At 47.1% G+C, this 21,482-nt stretch overlaps 1 protein-coding gene across 1 annotated transcript; it reads left to right on the top strand.

Annotated features, from left to right (window-relative positions):
• The first annotated feature begins 4,402 nt into the window (after positions 1-4,402).
• On the top strand, positions 4,403-17,135 carry IL17D (interleukin 17D). Its single transcript, XM_032207384.1, has 3 exons — positions 4,403-4,438; positions 6,396-6,688; positions 15,295-17,135. The coding sequence occupies exons 1-3, from the start codon at positions 4,403-4,405 to the stop codon at positions 15,608-15,610; spliced, it is 645 nt and encodes a 214-aa protein (XP_032063275.1). The 3' UTR covers positions 15,611-17,135.
• Positions 17,136-21,482: the final 4,347 nt, after the last annotated feature.

Below are 21,482 nucleotides of genomic sequence, written 5' to 3'. Positions count from 1 at the left end.
GAACACAACTGCCTGATTCATGCAGCTCAGGTCTAGAAGTAAGCGTGGCCATGTTAGTGGGGCACTGTCCAGCACAATTACATGTGCATATGCAGTTATTGTGCTGTTGATGTGAAGACCATGCCCCTGTTAGGGTGCTAGCCTGGCTGGCATTCAGGTTAGGAGCAGTGTGTGCTGTCAGGTAGAAAGTCCTCAGCCCTATGGTAGATCTCAGGAACTGCAGGAATGTGAGCTAAGTGAGCTAAGTATGTCTACCTAGATCCCAGAAACTCAAGGAGAAATGAGTCAGCTTAGGTCATACAAAACAGACTCCACCTCCAGAAGCCACACTGCAGGTATGTGCTTCTGACGCCATTTAAGTTCTGGTTTTGTGCTTCTCGTTTTGGAAATAGTAGATCATTTAAAACTTCCGAATAAAGTTTCATAAATGCAATAGGACCGGTCATTTTTGTTTATTTATTCATTTAATCCTAGGAAGGCAGCAGTATTAAACCTAGCAAAATGTTAATCCTGTTGTGATTCTGTTTCGGCTTGTATTATCATGAAAAATGTTATTTGCCACAGTATTAAACAATCCTCGGTTGACCTCTCGGACCTGTGATAAGAAGTCTGCTTCAGGATGTGCTGGATTCAGTTAGAAACAAATAGTTACCTCTCTCTTTACAGGTATGAAATACATCACAGTGTACAGTAGGCTTCCTCATAATGACCCTACGAATTGCTGTAATTTTACAAAACATGGAATTTCCACTTTGATAAAGGTGGAAAGTGGTCACAGGAATTCTGTCCCCTGAAATAGGCATTTGTCTTCTTGAGTGTCTCTAGAGTCTTCTGTGTGTATTACTGCTTCACAGGTGGGCAGGAAAACAATATAAATATAAATAATATAAATAATAATAATAATAATAATAATAATAATAATAATACTTTGATGACAGCCTCTCAGAGTGTAGGCTGTGGGTGCATTTACCTCAGCCCTGCCCAGTTCTACTTCAGCAGCTCTGAGTCAGGGGGGAGTCTCCTCGCAGCATCTGCAGTGACACTGCAGAGCATAGTCCTGACGGCTGAGCCCCACTCTGTGCAGCAGGGGTGAGCTACCTGCCCACAGACAGAGACAATGGACTTTTGGGCATTGCCATTAAGTATCTGGGACAACGTGAGCTGCCCTTGTGCATCCCACCTGGCTGATCCCAGGCCCAGTGTCCTATCTGACCATTTCATGCATGCACGTAGGGTATCAGGACGTGAGACAGCCAAAGTGGCACGAGGCGATCATGTTAAACACCTGGATTGCTCCCTGGTGTTCAGACACCCCATTTATTTGTCTGCCCCCTCATGCTGAGCTCCACCTCCCTCTCCCTGGTCTCTGCCACCATGAGGAGGCCAAGGGGAGGTGGGGAGAGGGCAGTGACGGGCCTTGGAGTGACAACAGCCCCACATGAGGCTGTCCCCACACAGATGGGAGTGATGGTGGGCTCTCCATGTCAGCCATTTCCCCCCAGAGTTCTGTTTTTTGTCCATCCTGCTATGTTTGAGCAAGGCAGAAGAGCAGCAGCCCTTTTTGTACCAGCAGCTGAGGGCTGGGCCTTCCACCAGCTCCGAGCACCCACCCTGTGATGCGGTGACCATGTTACAGCAGCATGACGTTGGCCATGCCCATGTCACAGCTGCCACGGGATGGTATAAAAAGGGCTGTGAGCTCAGCCAGCCAGCCCAGGCTGGAGGTGAGGAGTGGGTGAGCAGTGGCTGTGGTGGGGAGGAGGGGTTTTGAATATCTCCAGAGAAGGACACTCCACAGCCTCTCTGGGCAGCCTGTCCCACCGCTCTGTCACCTCACAGCACAGAAGTGCCCCCTCATATTCAGCTGGAACCTCCTGTGCTTCAGGTTGTGCCCGGTGCCTCTCGTCCTCTTGCTGGGCACAACTGGAAAGAGACTGGCTTCATCCTCTCAACACCCTCCCCTCAGATATTTATTTATTGATGAGGTCTCCCCTCAGTCTTCTCTTTTCCAGGCTAAACAGGCCCAGTTTAAACTCAAAGTACATCTCAAAACAAAAGTTTCCTATTCATGAACCTGATGGCTGGTTTCTCTGGTTTGTGTGGTCCTTGTTTTCTTATCATATTTAAATATATTTATATGTGATATATGCACATAAATAAATAAATAAATAAAAATATATATTTAAGCATATTCTACACCCCTTCTATTATATGTGTACAGAAATATTTTGTTATGCACACATAATGATGTAAAGGGAGTGGGAAGCCAGTCAGGATGCTCTGAGATCAGGTAGGTATGAGGGTTTCAAAATGTGGCACATGGACAGTCATAAAGCAGTACAGAAACATGTGGGATATGAGCCACCAGACACGTCCTTCGTTCAGTGTGAGGAGGCAGGAGGCTGGGGCACCTTGTGCCTAACAGGCTCTGTGCAGACCTCACCATGGGGCTGGGCATAACTGGGATGCTCTGTGCTCTGTCTGGTGATTTCATCTGAGGCCTCCAAAGGAAAGCATTTCACTGTCTTACCTGTCTTCTGTTAGAAAATATCCATTACCCATGGAAGTCCTTATAGGTTTTTCCATAAGTCAATGACAATGGTACAACACCAGTACATTAATAACATCTCAATAAATCCTAAAAGTTGTGGTAGAATCTAAGTTTTATCAAAGTACGTGTATCAGAAACAGTGTGACCAGCAGGGCTAGGGAGGTGATCGTCCCCCTGTACTCAGCTCTGGTGAGGCCGCACCTCAAGTACTGTGTTCAGTTTTGGGCCCCTCGCTACAAGAAGGACATCGAGGTGCTTGAGCGGGTGCTGAGCAGGTGCTTGAGCGGGGTGCTTGGGCGACGAAGCTGGTGAGGGGCCTGGAGAACAAGTCCTACGAGGAGCAGCTGAGGGAGCTGGGCTTGTTCAGCCTGGAGAAGAGGAGGCTCAGGGGCGACCTTATCGCTCTCTACAGGTACCTCAAGGGAGGCTGTAGCGAGGTGGGAGTTGGTCTGTTCTCCCACGTGCCTGGTGACAGGACGAGGGGGAATGGGCTAAAGTTGCGCCAGGGGAGTTTTAGGTTAGATGTTAGGAAGAACTTCTTTACTGAAAGGGTTGTGAGGCATTGGAACAGGCTGCCCAGGGAAGTGGTGGAGTCACCATCCCTGGAAGTCTTCAAAAGACGTTTAGATGTAGAGCTTAGGGAAATGGTTTAGTGGGGACTGTTAGCGTTAGGTCAGAGGTTGGACTCGATGATCTTGAGGTCTCTTCCAACCTAGAAATTCTGTGACTCTGTGATTCTGTGATTCTGTAATTTTTTTACAATTCAGATGTCTCCAGGGTCAGCTGTCATGAGAGGTAGTACTGCACTGTTTTAGTTCCTGTATACTGGAATCTCATCAGTTGCCTTCCTACGATTCTTTTTATTATTACTTGAGTGGTTAATTGGATAGTATGACGCAACTAGCGTACAGAATTGGAATATTTTCTAGAGACTCAGAGCATTAAATTCTTTGGCAATTTAACATCTATGGCATTGTTTCCACTCCTTCCGCTCTGAAGTTTTGAGCCAGACTTCTCCCAGTAATGTTGATGTAAAGCCAAGAGAGACATCCTCAAGCAACTCAGAAAGTGTTAAGAAAAGATACTGGTTTAACATAGGAAGAGTATCATAAAAAGATGTGTTATGATAAGTCTTAATCATGTTGCAACACATCACTTGGAGGTGTTGAAGTAACACTAGGACAGGTGCAGTGTAGGGTTTGGGATTAGGCTGGATGAGGATAAATGGAAAGCCACTTTCCCCAGCCTGTTGCCCCAGGACACAAAGACTGCAAAGGAAAGAGTTTTGAATTCCATTAGAAAAAAAAAAGTCCTTCCTCAGAGCTGAAACCTGATTCAAATCCCATACAGTTTAAGGTTATGATACCTCTCACGCATGAGTATTTACCGACTTATGATTCATAAGGTACCAAACCCACAAAAATCACATTTGGGCTTTACTTAATCACTTTTCAAAACCCATGAAATTAAGTCACTTAATCACATTATGTATGCCAGATCATTATGTTTTAAATCTGGTGTGGTCTGTGAAACTGATGTCTTGTATTTCTGTGGTACCAAGCTGGGGTTTCACAGGATCCAGAGGGAAGGGCTCTGGTAGGCAAAAAGCAAGCTTTACAACCCTTATGGCTTAGGTCTCTTCAAAGATCTGCTTGGTACAGCCCATGGGAGGGGAGAGGGGCCCAGGAAATCTGGTTGACATTCAAGGATCTCCTCCTCCAGACTCAAGAGAGGTCCATCCCAATGAGCCAGGCAAAATGATTCAGGCAAAAATGCCAGGAGGCCTTTGTGCAAGGAGCTCCAGGCAATACTCAGACCAGGGAAAATGTGGGCCCATTGATGAGTAAGAAAATGGACCTGGTTATGCAGACCACAGAGAAGGCTGAGGTATTGAATGCAGCCTTCACTTCAGTCTTTACCAGCAAGACAGGCTTTCAGGCATCTCAGGTCCCAGAGACCAGGGGGAATGGCTAGAGCAAGGAAGACATTCACCCTTGGTGGAAGAGGATCAAGTCAGGGAATACTTTATCAAATTGCACATATATACATCAACTGGGCCCTGATGGGATGCACCTATCAGTGCTAAGGGAGCTGGCTGATGATATGGCAAGGACTCTCTCAATAATCATTGAATGATCATGACAAATGGGAGCAGCACACAAGCACTGGAGGAAAGAAATTGCCAGTCCTATCTTCAAGAAGGGCAAGAAAGAGGACCTAGGGAACCTACAGGCCAGACAGCCTCACAGCAGTCCCTGGGAAGGTGATGGAGAAGCTGATCCTGGAAAGCATTTCCAGGAACATGAAGGACAATAAAATCATCAGGACAAGAAAATCACATCGGGTGAGTCCAGGAAGCGTGGACTCACCAAGAAGCATGGACTCACCATGCTTGACCAACTTAAAATTTATGATGAAATTACTGTCCTGGGAAAGGAAGGGAGAGCAGTGGATATTGTCAGTAAGACTTTTGACACAGTCTTCCATAAGATCCTCATAGACAAGCTGATGAAGATGGATTAGCAGACAGTGAGCTGGACTGAAAACTGGCTGAATGCTCAGGCCTAGAGGGTAGTGGCTAGTGGCACAGTCATTTTGTCACTATCAATGTGCCCTGGGGATTAATAATGGTTCCAGTCTTGTTTGATGTCTTTGTTAATGATATGTATGAATCTGGGCAGAATGTGCCCTCATCAAGTTTACAGATGACACAAAGCTGGGAGGTGTAGCTGATAAAGCAGAGGGCCATGCTGCCATCCAGAGGGACCTCAACAGGCTGGGGAAATGGGCTGTCAGCACCTCATAGAGTTCAACAAGGAGAAATGCAAAGTCCTTCACCTGGGGAGGAAAAACCCCAGTCACCAGGACTTACTGGGGGCCACCCAGCTGCAAAGCAGCTGTGCAGAAGAGGCCCAGGTGGTCCTGGTGGGCACCAGGCTGAACAGGAGGCAGCAATGTGCTCTTGCTGCGAAGGAAGCTTGCAGTATCCTGGGCTGCATTAGGCAGAGTGTTGTCAGCAGGTCAAAGAAGGTGATCCTTCCCTTCTCCTCACCACTGGTGGGGCCACACCTGGAGTGCTGGGTCCAGTTCTGGGCTCCCCAGTACCAGAGGGACCAGGAGAGAGCCCAAGGCAGGGCCACCAGGACGATGAAGGCGCTGGAGCTGTGAGGAGAGGCTGGGAGAGCTGGGGCTGCTCAGCCTGGAGAAGAGGAGGCTCAGGGGGATCTCATCCATGTCCCTAAATCCCTGACAGGAGGGTGCAGAGAGGCCGGAGCCAGGCTCTGCTCAGTGGTGCCCAGTGCCAGGACAGGAGGCCATGGGCACAGCCGGGCACCCAGGAGGCTCCCTCTGAGCACCAGGCAGCACTGCTGTGCGGGGCGGGTGACGGAGCCCTGGCACAGGCTGCCCAGAGAGGCTGTGGGGTCTCCTCCTTGGGGATCCCCAAAAGCCGCCTGGACGTGTTGCTGGGCAGCCTGCTCTGGGTGTCCCAGGCTGGCAGCAGCCACCCCTGCATCTCGCTGTGCCCAACCCAGCGGTGCTGCGGGCTCTCCCCCCTCCTCGTCCCCCCTCCCCGCTCCCTGTCTCTGGGCAGCTCCCGGCGCGGAGCCGCTGGCACGGGGGGAGATGCGGCGCGGCGCGGGGCACTTTTCCAGCAGCTCCTCCGGCGGGAGAGCCGGCGGCAGCCTCCCCTCGGCTTCCTCGGGCCGCCGCCATGCAGCGAGGCAGGGTAAGGGCGGCGGGGAGCCGAGGGCAGGGAGCCGCGGGCCGGGTGGTGGCGGTGGCGGTGGTTGTGGTGTGTGTGGGGGGGTGAGCCCGGGGGTCGCTGACGGCGGCGTCGTTGCAGGTGCTGGCGGCGCTGCTGTGCGCGGCGCTGCTGCCGCTGCCCTCGGCCGCCGCCAAAGCTCCCAAGCGGCCGGCTCGGCCCCGGGGCTGCGGGGAGAGGCCCGAGGAGCTGCTGGAGCAGCTGTACGGGCGGCTGGCCGCCGGCATGCTCAGCGCCTTCCACCACACGCTGCAGCCCGAGCCGCCCGGCCGCCAGCAGCACAACGCCAGCTGCCCCGCGGGGGCACGGCCGGCCGGCGACAAGAGGCTGCGGCTGCCCGTCAACATGCGCAGCGCCTCGCCCTGGGCGTACAGGTGAGAGGTGCGGGGGGAAAAGGGGCTGGGGGATCGGAGAGGGGAGATACGGGCGGGGATGGGGGCGCCCGGGGGTGAGGAGGGAGCGGGGGAGAGGGGGACGGGGAGGGAGGGGGCTGCACGCACGGGGAGCGAGCCCTGAGGGGGCAGCGCCGGGTGGGAGCCCCAGGAGGGCTGCATGCAGAGGGGAGGGTGGCAGACACAGGGAGGAACATGACGGGACACAGGCGGGAACATGAGGGGACATGGACAGGAACCTGGCTGGAGTTAGAGGTGAACCTGACTGGACATAGGGGAGAATATGACTGGACACAGAAGGGAACCTGGCTGGACACAGAGGGGAACATGACTAGACACAGGGGGAAACCTGACTGGACTTAGAGGTAAACCTGACTGGACATAGGGAGGAACATGACTAGACATGGGGCAGAACCTGACTGGACACAGAAGGGAACCTGACTGGACGCTGAGGTGAACCTGGCTGGACACACAGGACCATCAACAGCAGGCAGTAGCCAAGCACGCCGCCCATCACCCCATGACAGCCCCATGGGGCTCAGATGCTCTCCCCAAGCCATTTCCCCAGACACTGCTGGCTTCTAAATGCACCTGAGAGCAACACGTGCTCTGGGTGCAGACCAGCGGAGCTGTATCTCCACGTATCCCAACGCCGATATTCCCAGCAGTTTGCCATCCAGTTTGCTGTAAGAGAGCGTAGGAGAGGCACGAGTGCTGCGGTTCTCTACATCTGTTTTCAACCAGCACTTCGCAAACCCACATCCCCCGAGGTGGCTGACAGGCTGTTCGTAAGGGGGCGTAAAAAAAAAAACAAACAAGCAAACTAAATCTGCTGTTAGGCTGCTTAATACCCCAAAACAAGGGGCTGCGCTTCTGTGGGATACTCTGGAAAATCTTGGAAACTTTGGTCCCATTCTCACTGACAAGTCTTCTGGTAGTTTTGTCTGAAAAAGAGTGACAGATCTGGGGACAATTTCCAGCTTTCTGTGAAGACACTGCAGGCAACGGGAAGCTAAAATGTGCAGAAACTTTAAAGGAACTTTCTTGCTACTTTCTGTGTGTTATCTTTCATAAATACTCTGACACAGTTACTGTATATCCAGCAAACTTAAATACATCTCCTTGTTAGTGATCTCCCATAAACATTTATTTTGTGGCATGGTTTTTGCCCACTTTTAGTTTAAGAAGTAATCCTACTGAAAGAAAAATGGTTTATTTGCTCAATAAGCCTTTCATAAACAAAGTATTTTTAGAAAGAGTATTTTTAGTAATACTTTTTTTTTCAATGCAGACTGAGGATTTTTTAACCAACCTAAACATGCAAAAAACAAGTATGATGAACACCTACTGTTAAGCTCAGGTATTTTTACATCGGTTTTGCCAAATACTCGTGCTATCAGAAAATTGTTCTCCTTGTCTGAAAGTGGTGATTTCCATACTCACATCTCTTTGGGCAGGTATTTATTTTCAGCTGGAGCTCTGTATAGGCTTAGTTCGTAAGAGAGAGCGTTGTCTAGTTAGCAGATCTCCCCGCTTTCTCTCTTGATCCCATTTTTACTTCATTATTAGCGCTATGAGATGGCAACAAACATTGCAAGATGTGTGATGAAAGTGTAAAATATAAAATTGCTCATTATGAACAGTAAGGTGCTTTTGTTTTTACAACCTGCTCTTTCATAGATTGTGAAGCCAGATAGAAAAAGCATTAAGATGATCAAGTTGAAGAATCAGATCAGCAGCATTTAGATGACAGGTATTCACCCCGTTACCCTCTAAGCAATCTCCCAGATCCCACTGGAGCTGTTGCATCTCTTCAGAAAGGACGTGCTGCTCTCCATTAAAGCAGATCATGGCACAATATGTCTTGTCAGTGGTTAACCAACTCCACTTAAATGATCCCAACAATTTCTTTTCAATGGCAAGGATGTTATTCTGAAAATCTGCATACAGTGCTCTCCTGTGTTATGGAACTATTTTTATGAGCCTGCTTACATTTAATTCTCTCAGGTCTTCCTCATAAATTGCTCCCCTTCCCTTATCTTACCAAGGGTCGCAGGATGGGGCACCCCCAAAGCACAACTGGCACTGTTTGAATCTTGCATTGAGATTCCTGCCCAGTTCCAGCATCTCGCAGACTTCAGAAGCTCTCCGGCCTCTTTTCTGCCACTAAAGAGTTACAGAGCAGTTGATCTCTCCTTAATGCAGACAGGGTCTTTTTTCCTTTTGACCTGCATTTTCATGTCTGAGATATATTGTGCTATTTCTCTGTCTTCACTGGTGTTGCAGCGGTTCCCGTTGTGACCAGCTGCAGATTTCATTAACATACTGTTTGTACTCCCCATTCCAGATCATTAATAATAAAGATATTAAGTCTGGCTCTACTTACCTTCCCCTGCAGATCTCCCTAGGCACCTGTTCCCAGCTGTTTAACACTGCTTCTTGTAATTCTTCTGCTCGCATGACACTTCAAGTCAACTGAAATTTTTTTCAAACCAGCATTTGTGAGAAAGAATGAAATAATTTACTTAGAGATCCATGCGTAACGTCCACCCTACTGCTCTGTATCCAAGTTTGTCACTCTGTTCAGTGTGGAAGAATTAGGCTTGACTGAGTAAAAGTACAGGTGATCCTTGTGTGGTTTCTTTCCTTGTCTTTGTTCTGTTGTCATTACTTATTTTCTATTTGATATCTTTAATTTTGTCATACAAATTACAAGACTTGCATCACTTTTGGCTTGCTGCAACCCAGAGATACGGGAGTTGCACATGGATTGCACCAAGGATCCATCTGATCCAGCATCCTGCTGCTGGCAGGTAACTAACAGTTGGTATTTCAGGCAAAAGTTAGGGGAAAATACTAATTCATCTGCCTGATACTGAAATTCCATCCTGATGGTCACAGGAGATCAATGTATAGCTCGGAGCATGAAGTTCAACCACCCGTATCGCTCCTTACCCTGCGGAGCTATAAAGAGACATCAGAGTTCCCTGAACTGAAGTCAGCTGAGCTGAGTGAAATCTGGAGGATGCTGGATGTGCTCAGCACTGCGGGGAGCTGGGCCAGGAATTACCCATTTTTAAAAAAAAAAGTAGAGTCGAAAGCAGCAGCTCTGCCTTGAAAGCAGCATGCTGTGAAATCATCAGGCCGACGGTGTGCCAGCTTGTGACCTCTCTCCAGGCACTGCTTGGTAGCTCTGCGTGGACACTCAGTGAGACCCAGGCAGCCTGCTTCTACAGGGAAGTGCCGTGGTCCTTGGCCATTGCTGTGCTTCACAAAAGTTCATGCAGGGGCTTCTCTCAACACCCCGCCGACAGCACAGGATGGGTGTCGCTTGTTAAAATCAGCAGCCACAAGGATGGTGGATCCTTACCAAGGCAAGCTCAGCTCACGCCAGTAACTTTACTCGTGGACACGAGCCATTAAAAAGGGGTTAATTTTAAACACGTGCCTACACATTTGTAGGCTCTGGTTGTAAAGCTGGGTGTAAAGGTTGAGCCGTCTGGTCCCGCTGAAGTCAATGGCAAGTTTGCAGACAGTGCTGATCTGTGATTTCTGTGACGGTGCTGTTCCATTCATCAGCCCCAGGTGCTGTTCCATTCATCAGCTGTTTATTTTCATCGGCTTCAGTTTTATTGTCTGTTGTCTTAGGGCTCTAATACTTTTCATGGCTAGAAATCACATGAAGAGTTATAGGAATACATTCAGAGGCTTCTGCAAACACACTTCTGCATGAATTTGGCAAAAACCTTGATGTGTATTCAATAATTCATTCCTGATTCTGAATTTCCAAGTCTCATGGCTTCTGTGTTTGTCTCTGGGAGCTTACTCCCATGTTTACTAAAGGTTCACTTACTGGGTTGAAAGATGAGCTTAGAGCTTTAGTTTCTCAAAAGCTGAGCCTGCCTTCTTTTGTTTTGCATCCAGCATTTTGTCTCTGCTAGAAAAGTAATAAGGAACTTCTGTAGAGAGGTGATGGTTTCCATGGGGGGTTGTTTACTGATAGGCAGTAAGATGAAATAATCAGCAAAGCTTCTCGACATCCTTTAAGGATTCCTTCTTAAACTCCTTTCCCGTACTGAGTTCCTAGGCAGCAACACTGAGTAAAGCAGAGATTTAATTGTTATTGTCAGTGTTAACCTGATCAGGAAACCCGGTGTTAGCTAGTCCCTTTCTCAGACATTGCCTAGCTTGTTTTTTCTGCTTTTCAAAAAACAATTTCAGTTTATATACATCCTTGGCTTAGTGCTTATTTACGTAAAATCTCAATAAAAACAATACAGGCAAGTTTGTCTTTACCACTGAAGGCAAGCTTGTCTGCTGTGCTTTTGAAAAAATGTCATGCAAGGGTGGCATTTCCTTTAAACAAGACTCCAATGATTTTCAAGACCCTTACCCAGCTCATTTTTCAAGATTTGACATTATCGTGTGGCTCAGCATGCAAGACCCAGAGATGCAGGTGAGGGCAAGAACAGAAGGGGACGCAGAACTGCTGTCCTCGTGGTTTGAGTGCATGCTCGTACAACAGCTGGATGTTATCAGAGGTCTAACATGCACAGCATCGTCCCTTTACCTTGCACTCTGAAGTATTTACAGCATTAGGAGCTAACAACTATTTTTTTTCCCTTAGCAAGACATTTATTTCTCTGTAGCAGGAGTTCTTCTGTTGAGTTTACATCGTGCTTAGTTTATTTGATACGCAGATATTTAACTCCAGTGCTTGTGTAACTGAATAGCCTCATGCCAGCTGTGATTTTCTGAAGAGGTGGCTGGACCTGCCGAATCCAGCACAGCATCTGACCCTCTGGGTTTGAACTACGAAGTGGTAGTATTGTTAAAAATGCTACATCTGACAGTAGCAGTACAGGACAAGACAGATGAAGTCTTTGCAAGAGCTTTGCTTGTGACAGCAGCGTCTCTCTTGATTTCCAGGCTTAGTGCATAAACGGCAGGAAGTTTGTTTTTCACTGGGAGCTCTCAGAACACTTACAGGGTCATAAGGAAAAGCACCCTCGAACGAGTCACACTTCATTAGCAGTTCCAGTTCAGTACAAACCCGCTGCTTGTTCCAGCAGATGGAAACACAACAGCCCCGCACAGCTCGCTGCTGTCACTTGCAGCTGAGGAGCACGGGCAGCAGCTTGCTGCATCACCAGCAACATCGACAGCTCCTCTCAGCAGGGACATCTTTCACTAGGTGCAAGAAGGAGTCGGGGAACCTGGGGCATGCTTTTTATCCATATCTTTAACCCAAGTTTAACCAAACACGTTTGTCCTGTTGCAGGAGAAGACTTAAAAACGTGACTGGTAGTGCTGGGAGTAATGGATCTGCATCAGGCTTCAGCAGCAGAGCCTGTCGTTGTACACACAAAGCGATTACGTGCAGTGCGTGAGGGCAGGAGGCAGGTCTCACAAGTGCCCTCACACGGCTGGGTTACTGGGGTTTGCTGGCAGTGCAGACCCCATCAATCTGGGCTCCCTAGAAAGAATAAAACGGGGCTTCAGCTACACTTGTTACGTTTCTTAACAGGTTTGAGGTGAAGATGCAGAACCCTGGGTATGGTTCCAAAGCGCAGTGTACGTTTAGTGCAGCATTTGGTTTCAGGAGGCATTACTCCCCACGTTCTGGTTCGTTATTACTGAAGTGCAGGTCTGGGTGCAAAACCATGTTTTGGATTCACTTTGGGGTTTGGAGCCTCTCTGATTCCTTTCAGTCCTCATCTCATGGAGCAGCAGTTTCTATACCACACTTGAGAATAGAGGAGATTTTCCAAATAGAGGAGGAAAGCACACCACACCATCCTTCCAGAAAACCTCACTGATGCCAGACTTTTGCTACATGAGAATTCAGAATGGGGAAGTTTGTTGTAGACCCTGATTCCAGTGACACAGTCCTCTTGTTATTAGTGGAAGTGCTGTTTGCACCAAACTTTTTTTGTGCTTTCCAGTAACATCATAAACCAGGTGCTAGAGATAACACAGTATGGGAAACAGCACTGCCTTGACACACGGAGAGTTTAACAGCCTGCCACTGAAATTATTCACGTTCGGGTTTGAAATGGGAATGTATCGCAGGAGGAATGACCGTATTCCACTTACTGCTGGCTAGCAGACAGTTTATTTCACATTGGTGTGAGATCCTGTAACATGAAGGTATTTCCTGGGGAAAGTAAGCAAGTGCAAATGGGACAGAGAAGCTTTGCAAAACCTATCTGCAGCATCACAGATGTCTGGCTGTGGGGGAGCTGGTCGCATTTCTCTGCGAGGAAATCAAGTTCCTTAAAAAAGGCAAAGAATCCGGAATATAGGGTAAAATATATACCACAAAAATAACAGTAAAAAAGTCTCTTTTCTTTGATGAAGGGATAAATGGGTTTGTGTTTGTCTAAAGTTGCAGTTCCAGATTTGTTTCAATGTGGTACACTGGGGTTACTTCTCCTGAAGAGAGCAGCCTCCCTCCGCCCCCATCCACAGCTGTGTGTCCGCGCTGCCTCCTTCGTGTAGGACTCTGCTCCACGCGGCAAGACAGCTGAAGACCCAAATCCAGCTTTCAGCCAGGCAGCTTTACAGCTGGAGGAATTCCCCCGTCAGTCCTGTGACCAGGAGAACCTGAGCACCGGCGCAGGGCAGAGGTGTGAGGGAGAGACGGGCTGCAGATTTTGATGAGTAAAGTGCCCGTGTCACTACAGCTGGAGGCAGACTCATGCTGCCCCTTCTGCAGCAGAAGTCCCTTCTCATCTCAGAGTTCACTGATACCTTCTCTAATATCAAAACTTTGACTGTTATTCATTTTTTTAGCCTCCGCTGCTGTAATTTCCAGGCCAAGCATGGGAAATGATTGATTATGTTTGCAAGAAAAACCCCACTCTGCTTCACTGCTGGAAAACTTACCAAATAAAGAGGCAGTCAGACGCTGCAGCAGAGCCTCTGGGCAGACCGGGGAATCTCCTGTGGAGGTTTTTAAGAACAGGCTGGACAAACATCAGCAAACGCCTCCAAGCTTGCCTCGGTGGAGGCATTTGGCCCAGATGACCTCCCTGAGCGTCCTCCCACTCCCGCAGCCTGCAGGAGAGGCCTGGCAGCCCGCTGCGCGTGGGTGAGCAGCCTGCTGCGTGAAGGGGGAGCAGGGACACGGGGGAGAAAAGGGTTTTCTGCTAGGTGAGAGGTGAGTGAGTGCTGCTGGTAAGAAACACGGGGTCAGCATCCTTCCCCGGGGCTCTAGGGAAGGAGCACGGGCGCGGCCCACGCTGACACGCAGCGCGTGGCTCAACCAGCTCTGAAGCAGGGCCAGTGCTGAAGTGCCAGGGCAGAAAGGGATCTGGGGAGAGGTCCTCCACAAAGAGGACTGCGGGCGTATGTTACACATATAAAAACAATCCTCTTTTTCTGGCAATGCAAACATTTTTGCTGGACTGATGGCACCCAGTTGTAATTAACGAGTTACAGCCATGCCCTGCAATTATTTCCAGTTTAAGCAGGAGAAGTGGGTGAAGATCTAAGCAACAAATCCATCATCACCATGATATTCTTTGTAACTACACACTTCATTTTTTTATGCTGTGTACTCCTTTTTTAATTTCAAAAAATAAACCACGCTGACTTTATCAGCTTTTACCGTCTGCTGAGAACACCAGTTTTGAGGCAGTCATGATCACTATTACTTGAAACCCAAATATCACGCCTTTATTTCTGCCTCCAACTGCGTCCGGTGAGGAATGTTGTGTCTTGGACTCCGCTGGTGCAAGCTGCACTTAGGATCCAAGCTGTCCAGCAACTGCTAATGGGAACTTTCCAGAAATGGTGCTTTAGTAAGCAAAGCGAACGGGTAAAACAACAAAATGTAGGACAACAAAAATAGAGGATGTACGCTCTGGAACCTTTGGGGCAATGCCTCACTTCAAAACGTGGCAGGAGAGGGCAGCAAAAACATTAATATTGCAGTTTATCTCAGCATAGGCGTGCATGTGTTATTATTCTGTTAGAGGGAGAAGCAGAGACAAGAGAGGTGAGTTAGGGAAAGAAAAGCCGAGTTCTGCTTTCAAGAGGAAGGAACCTTTACAATCCTGAACACCCCAAGCATACGAGGGAGCAAAAACTATTGCAGAAAGAATTGTACAATTTAACTCTATTTAAATTATAAAACTTTAAATCATCACATCATAGCTTCTACAGTAACAGTGTTAACAAGTAGTTGTCGTAATTTTTAAGAATTTAAGGTGGATAAAAAGTTTGGAAATGTCCAAGGTTTTTTTTTTAATGTCCCAGCTACCCACTCAAAGGCAAGACGGACTGCTTTTAAGCCCCCGAATCTCACGTTTCGGAAAGCCAGGCACTTCATCCTTCGGCGTGCCCTGTAGGACCCGGGCAGGTCTGTAAGCTGGCTGTTCATGCTTTTTCTTTCCGTTTTACAAATAAGAAGCCAGACAGCAACAACTACAGCTGTTTTTCCTGGCCACAAAAAAAGAAAAGAAAAAAAAGCCAGCAACAAAAATGCTGTATAAATGTTTACAGTCAAACAACATTACAATAATGTTTTCCAGATGAATACATGGAGAGATGCTAATGACTCTGTATTATTTGCTTTCCCGTAGAATTTCATACGATCCCACGAGATACCCTAAGTACATTCCCGAAGCGTACTGCCTGTGCAAGGGCTGCCTCATGGGGATCTTCGGCGAGGAGAATTTCCACTTCCGCAGCACCCCCGTGTACATGCCCACCGTCATCCTGCGCCGCACCTCGTCCTGTGCCGGGGGCCGCTACGTGTACACGGAAGACTACGTCACTATCCCCGTGGGCTGCACTTGTGTCCCCGAGCCAGAGAAAGAGGCCGAAAGCGTAAATTCCAGCATAGATAAGCAAGAAATGAAGTTGCTCGTAAACCAGAACAAGCCATCATCAGAATGAAGAGTGTATGAAGAGTCATCTGTACAAGATTGGCTTCACATTATTTCCCCACCTCAGGAAACTGCACGACAGCAGAACACTCAGCAGCTTACCCTGATTCTCTACTTGCAGTCATTTCAGTTATAAGAGGGAAGTTTTTGCCCGGTCGCTCAGATCATTAGCGACCGCAATTCGTACCAAGAACTTCTTTAGCTCATGTGAGTATTTTTACAAATTCCAGCGTAGCTTCTTTTTTTTTTTTTTCTCCTTAGAGCAGAACATTTTATTCTTGCTTATTCACAGTAAATTTTAGATGATGCAAATGTACAACATGCTATCTGTTACTATAGCAGACTACTGGTTGTAGATATTTTAAAGGAGTCTCTTATACTCTACTTTTAAATACTTTTATATAAAGATCACACAGCTACCACACGTGTGTCAAGTCAGCAGTTAAAAGGATGTTTTTTCAGGCAGGGAGAGCCTTCCTCTATACTGCATATCTCAACTCACAGCAGCGTTCTTGGCTGTTACACCTTTGGCTGTTTATATACTACAGAACGGGAACCTTCGCTGTGCAGGAGTCATTCATGAAACAACATCCTACGAGTGCTGTTTTTAAACTTGCCAAATTGCTAAGGGTACACAACTGTTGAGGAAAAGCATGCTAGGATATTATAAAAGCACAGTGGACGTTTCCAGTGTGGACTAAGTCTAATTGCAAAGAAAATATCCATTAGGAAAAAAAAAAACACCAACAACCTTGGGTCCCAAGAGTTCTGTATTAGATTTCATTCACCATTAGCTGCTTGCTGGTTGTTGTGATAACATTGTGTTCTGTGAAGTTGAAAGGCCAAAACATTTTTCATGTTAGGAGAGGAAATTCTCCATTTAAAAATCAAGTACAAAGGGTAGGCTTCATCCACGTACCTGCAGATGAGTAAACAGTCTACACGCTTCACGTTTAGATGGTATGGAGGTCACTGAGGTGAGTCCCAGACAATCCAAACTTGTTAAATCCAAGTGATTTATACCATTAGTGCTGCTCGTTTTTCCCTAGGCTACCAGTAGCAGACAATCACCTGCAAAAACACTCAGTTTTCCATCTCTGTAGCCTACAGGAACCTGGGAGCAAAACCTAACTGCAAACCCTCGATTTCCAAAACCCCATGTTTCCAGAGCAAGGGCCCAAAGGCTGACTTAGTTGAGGGAACAATAATCAGGAATAGCTGGGCATACCCTGCATGACCACAACTGCTCTGAGAGTCACAATCACCAAAGCTGATAAATCTCAGAATGAACACCCCAGTGTCTTCTAACTTTTAAGTTGACTGACTGTGACTGCAATGCCATTGCAAACCAGAGTAAATACCGTATGTGCCAAGGTCTTTGCTGCATTGAGAATCTCTGAATGGGGCTTAGTTCACACGGAGGACGTCCCTACAATGGCACACTCACTCCTTTGGGCTGTCATTGGATGAAGAATGGAAAGGCAACAAGCCGAACAGAATTAACAAGTTAATAGAGAATTAAAATCATATGACAACTTCTTGTCTTGGTGTGCAATTACTGACTGTGCCCTTTATGACTCAGTACAGCATAACAGTATTTTTATAGTGCAATCTGTAGCTTCTTACAAAGCTTAAAACAACTTTTAAGAGCTCCAGAAACCAATAAAAGGAAGATTCTCATCACAATGTCAGATTGACGTTTATAACCATGTTTCTTTGCAGATGTTTTTTTTCACAATTCTACTTGTCTTTAGCTCTGTGTCTCCTCAAACCAGGATGCTTCTAGCTCAAAGGGATGCTCAAAGAAAGGTTCAAAGGAGGTCACAAAGTGTTTACACTACTCAGAGAACAGCTAATTGCCTACCTGCTGCCGGCAATTAAAGGTAGTTACCTGTTCCCCAGAGAATGTAAATACTTGCAGCTATTACAGCCACTTTTCCATCCTCCTAATATGGAAGGACTTCTCACCCTCTGAGAAAAGGGAAATGCTAATCAAAGACAGAGGGCCTCAAAAGGGAGGCACAGCCAGAGAAACACTGCATTAGATGATGCTTCAGCAGTCCCAGTTCCTTAAGGTTTCACGATTATGCAGTGTTTTCTTTCCACGCTCACACTTCAGACAGGGTGAAATCGGACCTTCAGACTCCCCAACATATAAATTCACTGTAAAATACTGTAAAGCCCCACAGCAACAACAAAAAGACCCCAAACTGTACAGCCCTCAACACGTAGTAAACACTCAACTACAAAGTTAAGGAGTGTCCATGCATTTATTTGTGTGGAATTGAGAAGGAAAAAAAAAAAAAGAAATCTTGCTTTTTGCTGTAACACTCTGTCCTGCAGGCATAAATTACAGCATCAGTTTGAGGTTTTCCAAGTAACCAGAGCATGTTCTGGGAATTCCTGGGAATGCTGGGCTCAGAGCAGGTAAATGGAACACAACTGGTTCTGCCAACCCAGAAAAACAGATGCTGTAGCTTACATAAAGCTCCAGGAATTGGATGACTGAAAGGAAAGTATTAGGGAACTGCAAAACCTCAGCGGATCAATAGATTATGGATGTTGGCGACCTCCTTCCCTGCATACTCAACAAGTGCAGAAAGCTTCCCATGGTCGCAGGCACCTCCATGCTATTCCACTTAGAGACCGACTTCCTTTTTTAATCTTCATTCACTTCTGGGACAAACACTTTGGCTGAGCCAGTTTGCTTCCTGGTCCAGCTCTCCCATTAGCTGTCTCCTAAAAGCCGTGTTTACGTTTCAGCGTGAGCAACTGTTTGATAATAATTTGTTAGTGAACAACTGTTTCCTAATACTTCACATCAAAAGCGATTAGCCATGCAAACATTTGTTAACCTTCACAACACCCTTCCATTACGCCCTCCCTCCACGTTACTCACGTGGAAAAGTTCGAGTATTAAATGCAGTTTGCGTTTGTTTGGACTTTTTCCCCCTTTTTTTAAGATCTTATCACATCATGGATTTATATCAGGTTGACTTCAACCGCGGTGCGACATTTTCCAGCTTCTCGCCCTCCGGTTACAGCTGCCGTAGCCTTGCCTTTAATTTGCACGGGGGGAGGGAAGTTCATTGGAGTGGCTTCAAGGCTCACAAACTGTTGACACAAGGCAGACATGAAATGCCTCATTGAACCAACTCCAGGCCCAATAAATGCAAACAATTCAAAGCTGAAACTATCTGGCAGCTGCGGCTGATTTGAGAAATCTTTTGTTGTGCCAGGAAAATCTTTTCCTTCAATGAGGTTGTCCCTGGAATACATTAGGAGCCACAAAACACGGAATAATATCCTCGGTAAAGAACTTTTCTTCTCTGTAGTATCACTTAAGATACGCTGGAAAATTCGTGTCCCGCGGGAAGGCTGAGGAAACCCTGAGATGCCAGCTTAGGTTTAAAGGCCTGTCATTACACGGGGCTGTTCATGTGAGCAGGCAGTGACCTACAGCTGCAAGCAAACACGAAATCACCAGCAGCAAGTGGACAAGGGAAAAAGGCTATCACACACACCCAGAAAGCATAAACACCTGCATATTTCTTCGGGATTAAGCAGCAGATTTACCATAGCTACATATTCCTGCTGGCTGGCATCAGCTACCACGTGGTTTTGCAGCACTTCTTTCTAAGGAGGTTGCAAAATAGGTGGAGGAGCAGCGACAGGAGCTGCTTCCCTTGCCCTGTGCAGGGGGGGGAAGGCAGCCGTGCTGTATGGAGCCCGGCCAGCTGCGCCAGGTAAGTGCAGCAGCAACTTTAATGGGAAATGCAGGTCAGAGCTTAATCAAAGTACCTTGGATTTCATGCCATGGCATTCTCAAAATGCTCCACCTGTCATCTCGGGGGAGATGTGGGCAGCTGTGGGATCTGCTCCTCCACCTGCAGCCGTCAGCCCGTGCGCACGATGCCGGGTTTCCCTTGCTGAGTGTCACCTTTGCACGGACACATGCGCTCGCACGGCGCTGAGGTGTCCTGCTGCTGCACGGCTGCAGCGTGTCATAACGCGTGCCTCTGCAGTCATAAACGCCTCTGGAAGAGTGGCATCATAATGAAAACCTTACCACAGGCTGCTCCAAGAGAAAGGCAGTCCCCAAAAGATCCACAGTAACACCAGCCACTCCTCACTTGACACTGATATTTTGTTTTATAATCATGTTACAGAAAAGAGCTGTTTGCTGTTACAGAACATTTCTTAGAGTTGGCACAAAGTACAAATTCACTACGGATTTTTGTGACTTGCAGCCTCAGGAACACGGCTACTTCCCCGGAAAGGACAAAACCAGCTTGCATCCTCTCACTGACGAAGGCTGTGTGAATGCCACCAGTCAAGCTGAGCTTGGGCAGCTGCCCGAGTTTGCCAGCCTTCTAGGGGGGAAGCTGGTGGACAACGGGCTGCTGTATTGAGCACATCTACAAAACCGTACGTGTGCCCTCATGTTCATAACCACGCGTCTTCACAGAGCCTCTTTTCAAAGGGGCCTGACCAACGCGTGAGAGCAGCAGCTGCTTTCTTGGTGAACTGAATTTCTTGGTACAACTCAACGTTGCACGTTTTTTAAAAAAAAGTAATGGCTCTCTGATGAAATCGACAAAACTATCTTTCAGTTCTGTTGTAGAGAGCCCAACAACACAGCTTTAGCAAAAGGAAGCAGACAACTGCAGGACATTACCAGCAAAGCAGCAACACATGTGAAGCTTGTACTCGCACAGCACGTTCTAATTTAGGTGGGCAGAGTATCGTCAGCTCTGGCAGCCGTACCGTACCTGTCCCATCTGAAGCCTCCATGCAGTTAAAAATGTTTCAGGAGGTGCTTCACGTTGCATTGCTTCCATCTGCCTGGTGTGTAAGACATTTGTGGTAACAAACACAAACCAGCCTCCAGTTGTGATTTGTGCCCATGCCTACACATTTAACCTTGGTTTACTTTCTTATTTTGGAACTGGCCACGTAACAGCGATGGCTCAGCATCCTGGAACACAGCTAATAACCCCAGCTGGGTGTCACCTGAGGGCAGTGATTTTCAGGGGGAATTCAGGCTTTGGTGGGCTCAACAGCAAGGACGCCTTCTGGTTTGAACGGCAGGACAGTATCGGCCACAGGTGTGCAGTGACTCAGATCTGCCTCAGCTCTCCATTCCCCTGTGTGCTCTGCCTCTACAGTTCCCTGTTGCCAGCCACCTGATGGAAACCAGTGCCTGTGAAAGAAAAAACTGGTACCATGAAACTCAGGAAGACTGTGGAGGGGGGAGGCACAGGCAAAAAAAGTGAGGAGGGAAAACTTACAGAGTGAGTTCACCACCACAAAATAAATTTCTTAATACTTCTTCTAGTTGCTTCATTTTGTAGATGCAGCATTTCTGTTAGCCTTTTACGTGATCCCAGTATATAAATATGGTATGGAAAGACAAGAAGACAAGTACATATGTTCTGTGTATTTATAGCTGATAAAAACTGGAGTGCCTTGCAGTTTAAGAACCAGCTTTCACCCAAAAATGCATCAGCAGTGTAGCCAAGAAGTTAGAGAAAAGTAGCTTAAAAAATTCCAGTTATCAAAAAATCCCTACTATCACAAAGGAAAGTTTTTCTAATGCATCATCTATTGTAACTGAAATTGCTTGAAATACAGCCAAACCCTTGTATATAAAATTTAAATTTGCCTGTTAGAAACAATAGGAGTTTATCAATACATTATGGTATATCTCAGTGGCCCTGTAAGATCCAGAAAGTTCTAATATGTTTCTATTCTACTACCATGTTTTAATCTGTGGAACAGGAGGCAAAGATAAAAATGGGTATTTGGGAAAAAAAGGTCTGTTCTTGAAACTACAAACATGACATACCCATACATCGTTGTTAACTTGGTAGTGAAATCAA

Source organism: Aythya fuligula, chromosome 1 (assembly GCF_009819795.1).
Source record: "Aythya fuligula isolate bAytFul2 chromosome 1, bAytFul2.pri, whole genome shotgun sequence".
NCBI lineage: Eukaryota > Metazoa > Chordata > Aves > Anseriformes > Anatidae > Aythya > Aythya fuligula.
This window is presented reverse-complemented; position numbering and strand designations above follow the sequence as displayed.

Excerpts from the sequence above, each read along its gene's own strand:
- IL17D (XM_032207384.1), top strand. The coding sequence starts at position 4,403 with ATGGACCTGGTTATGCAGACCACAGAGAAGGCTGAG. Across the intron at positions 4,439-6,395 it reads AGACCACAGAGAAGGCTGAG|GTGCTGGCGGCGCTGCTGTG; the intron begins GTATTGAATGCA and ends GCGTCGTTGCAG. Across the intron at positions 6,689-15,294 it reads GCCTCGCCCTGGGCGTACAG|AATTTCATACGATCCCACGA; the intron begins GTGAGAGGTGCG and ends GCTTTCCCGTAG.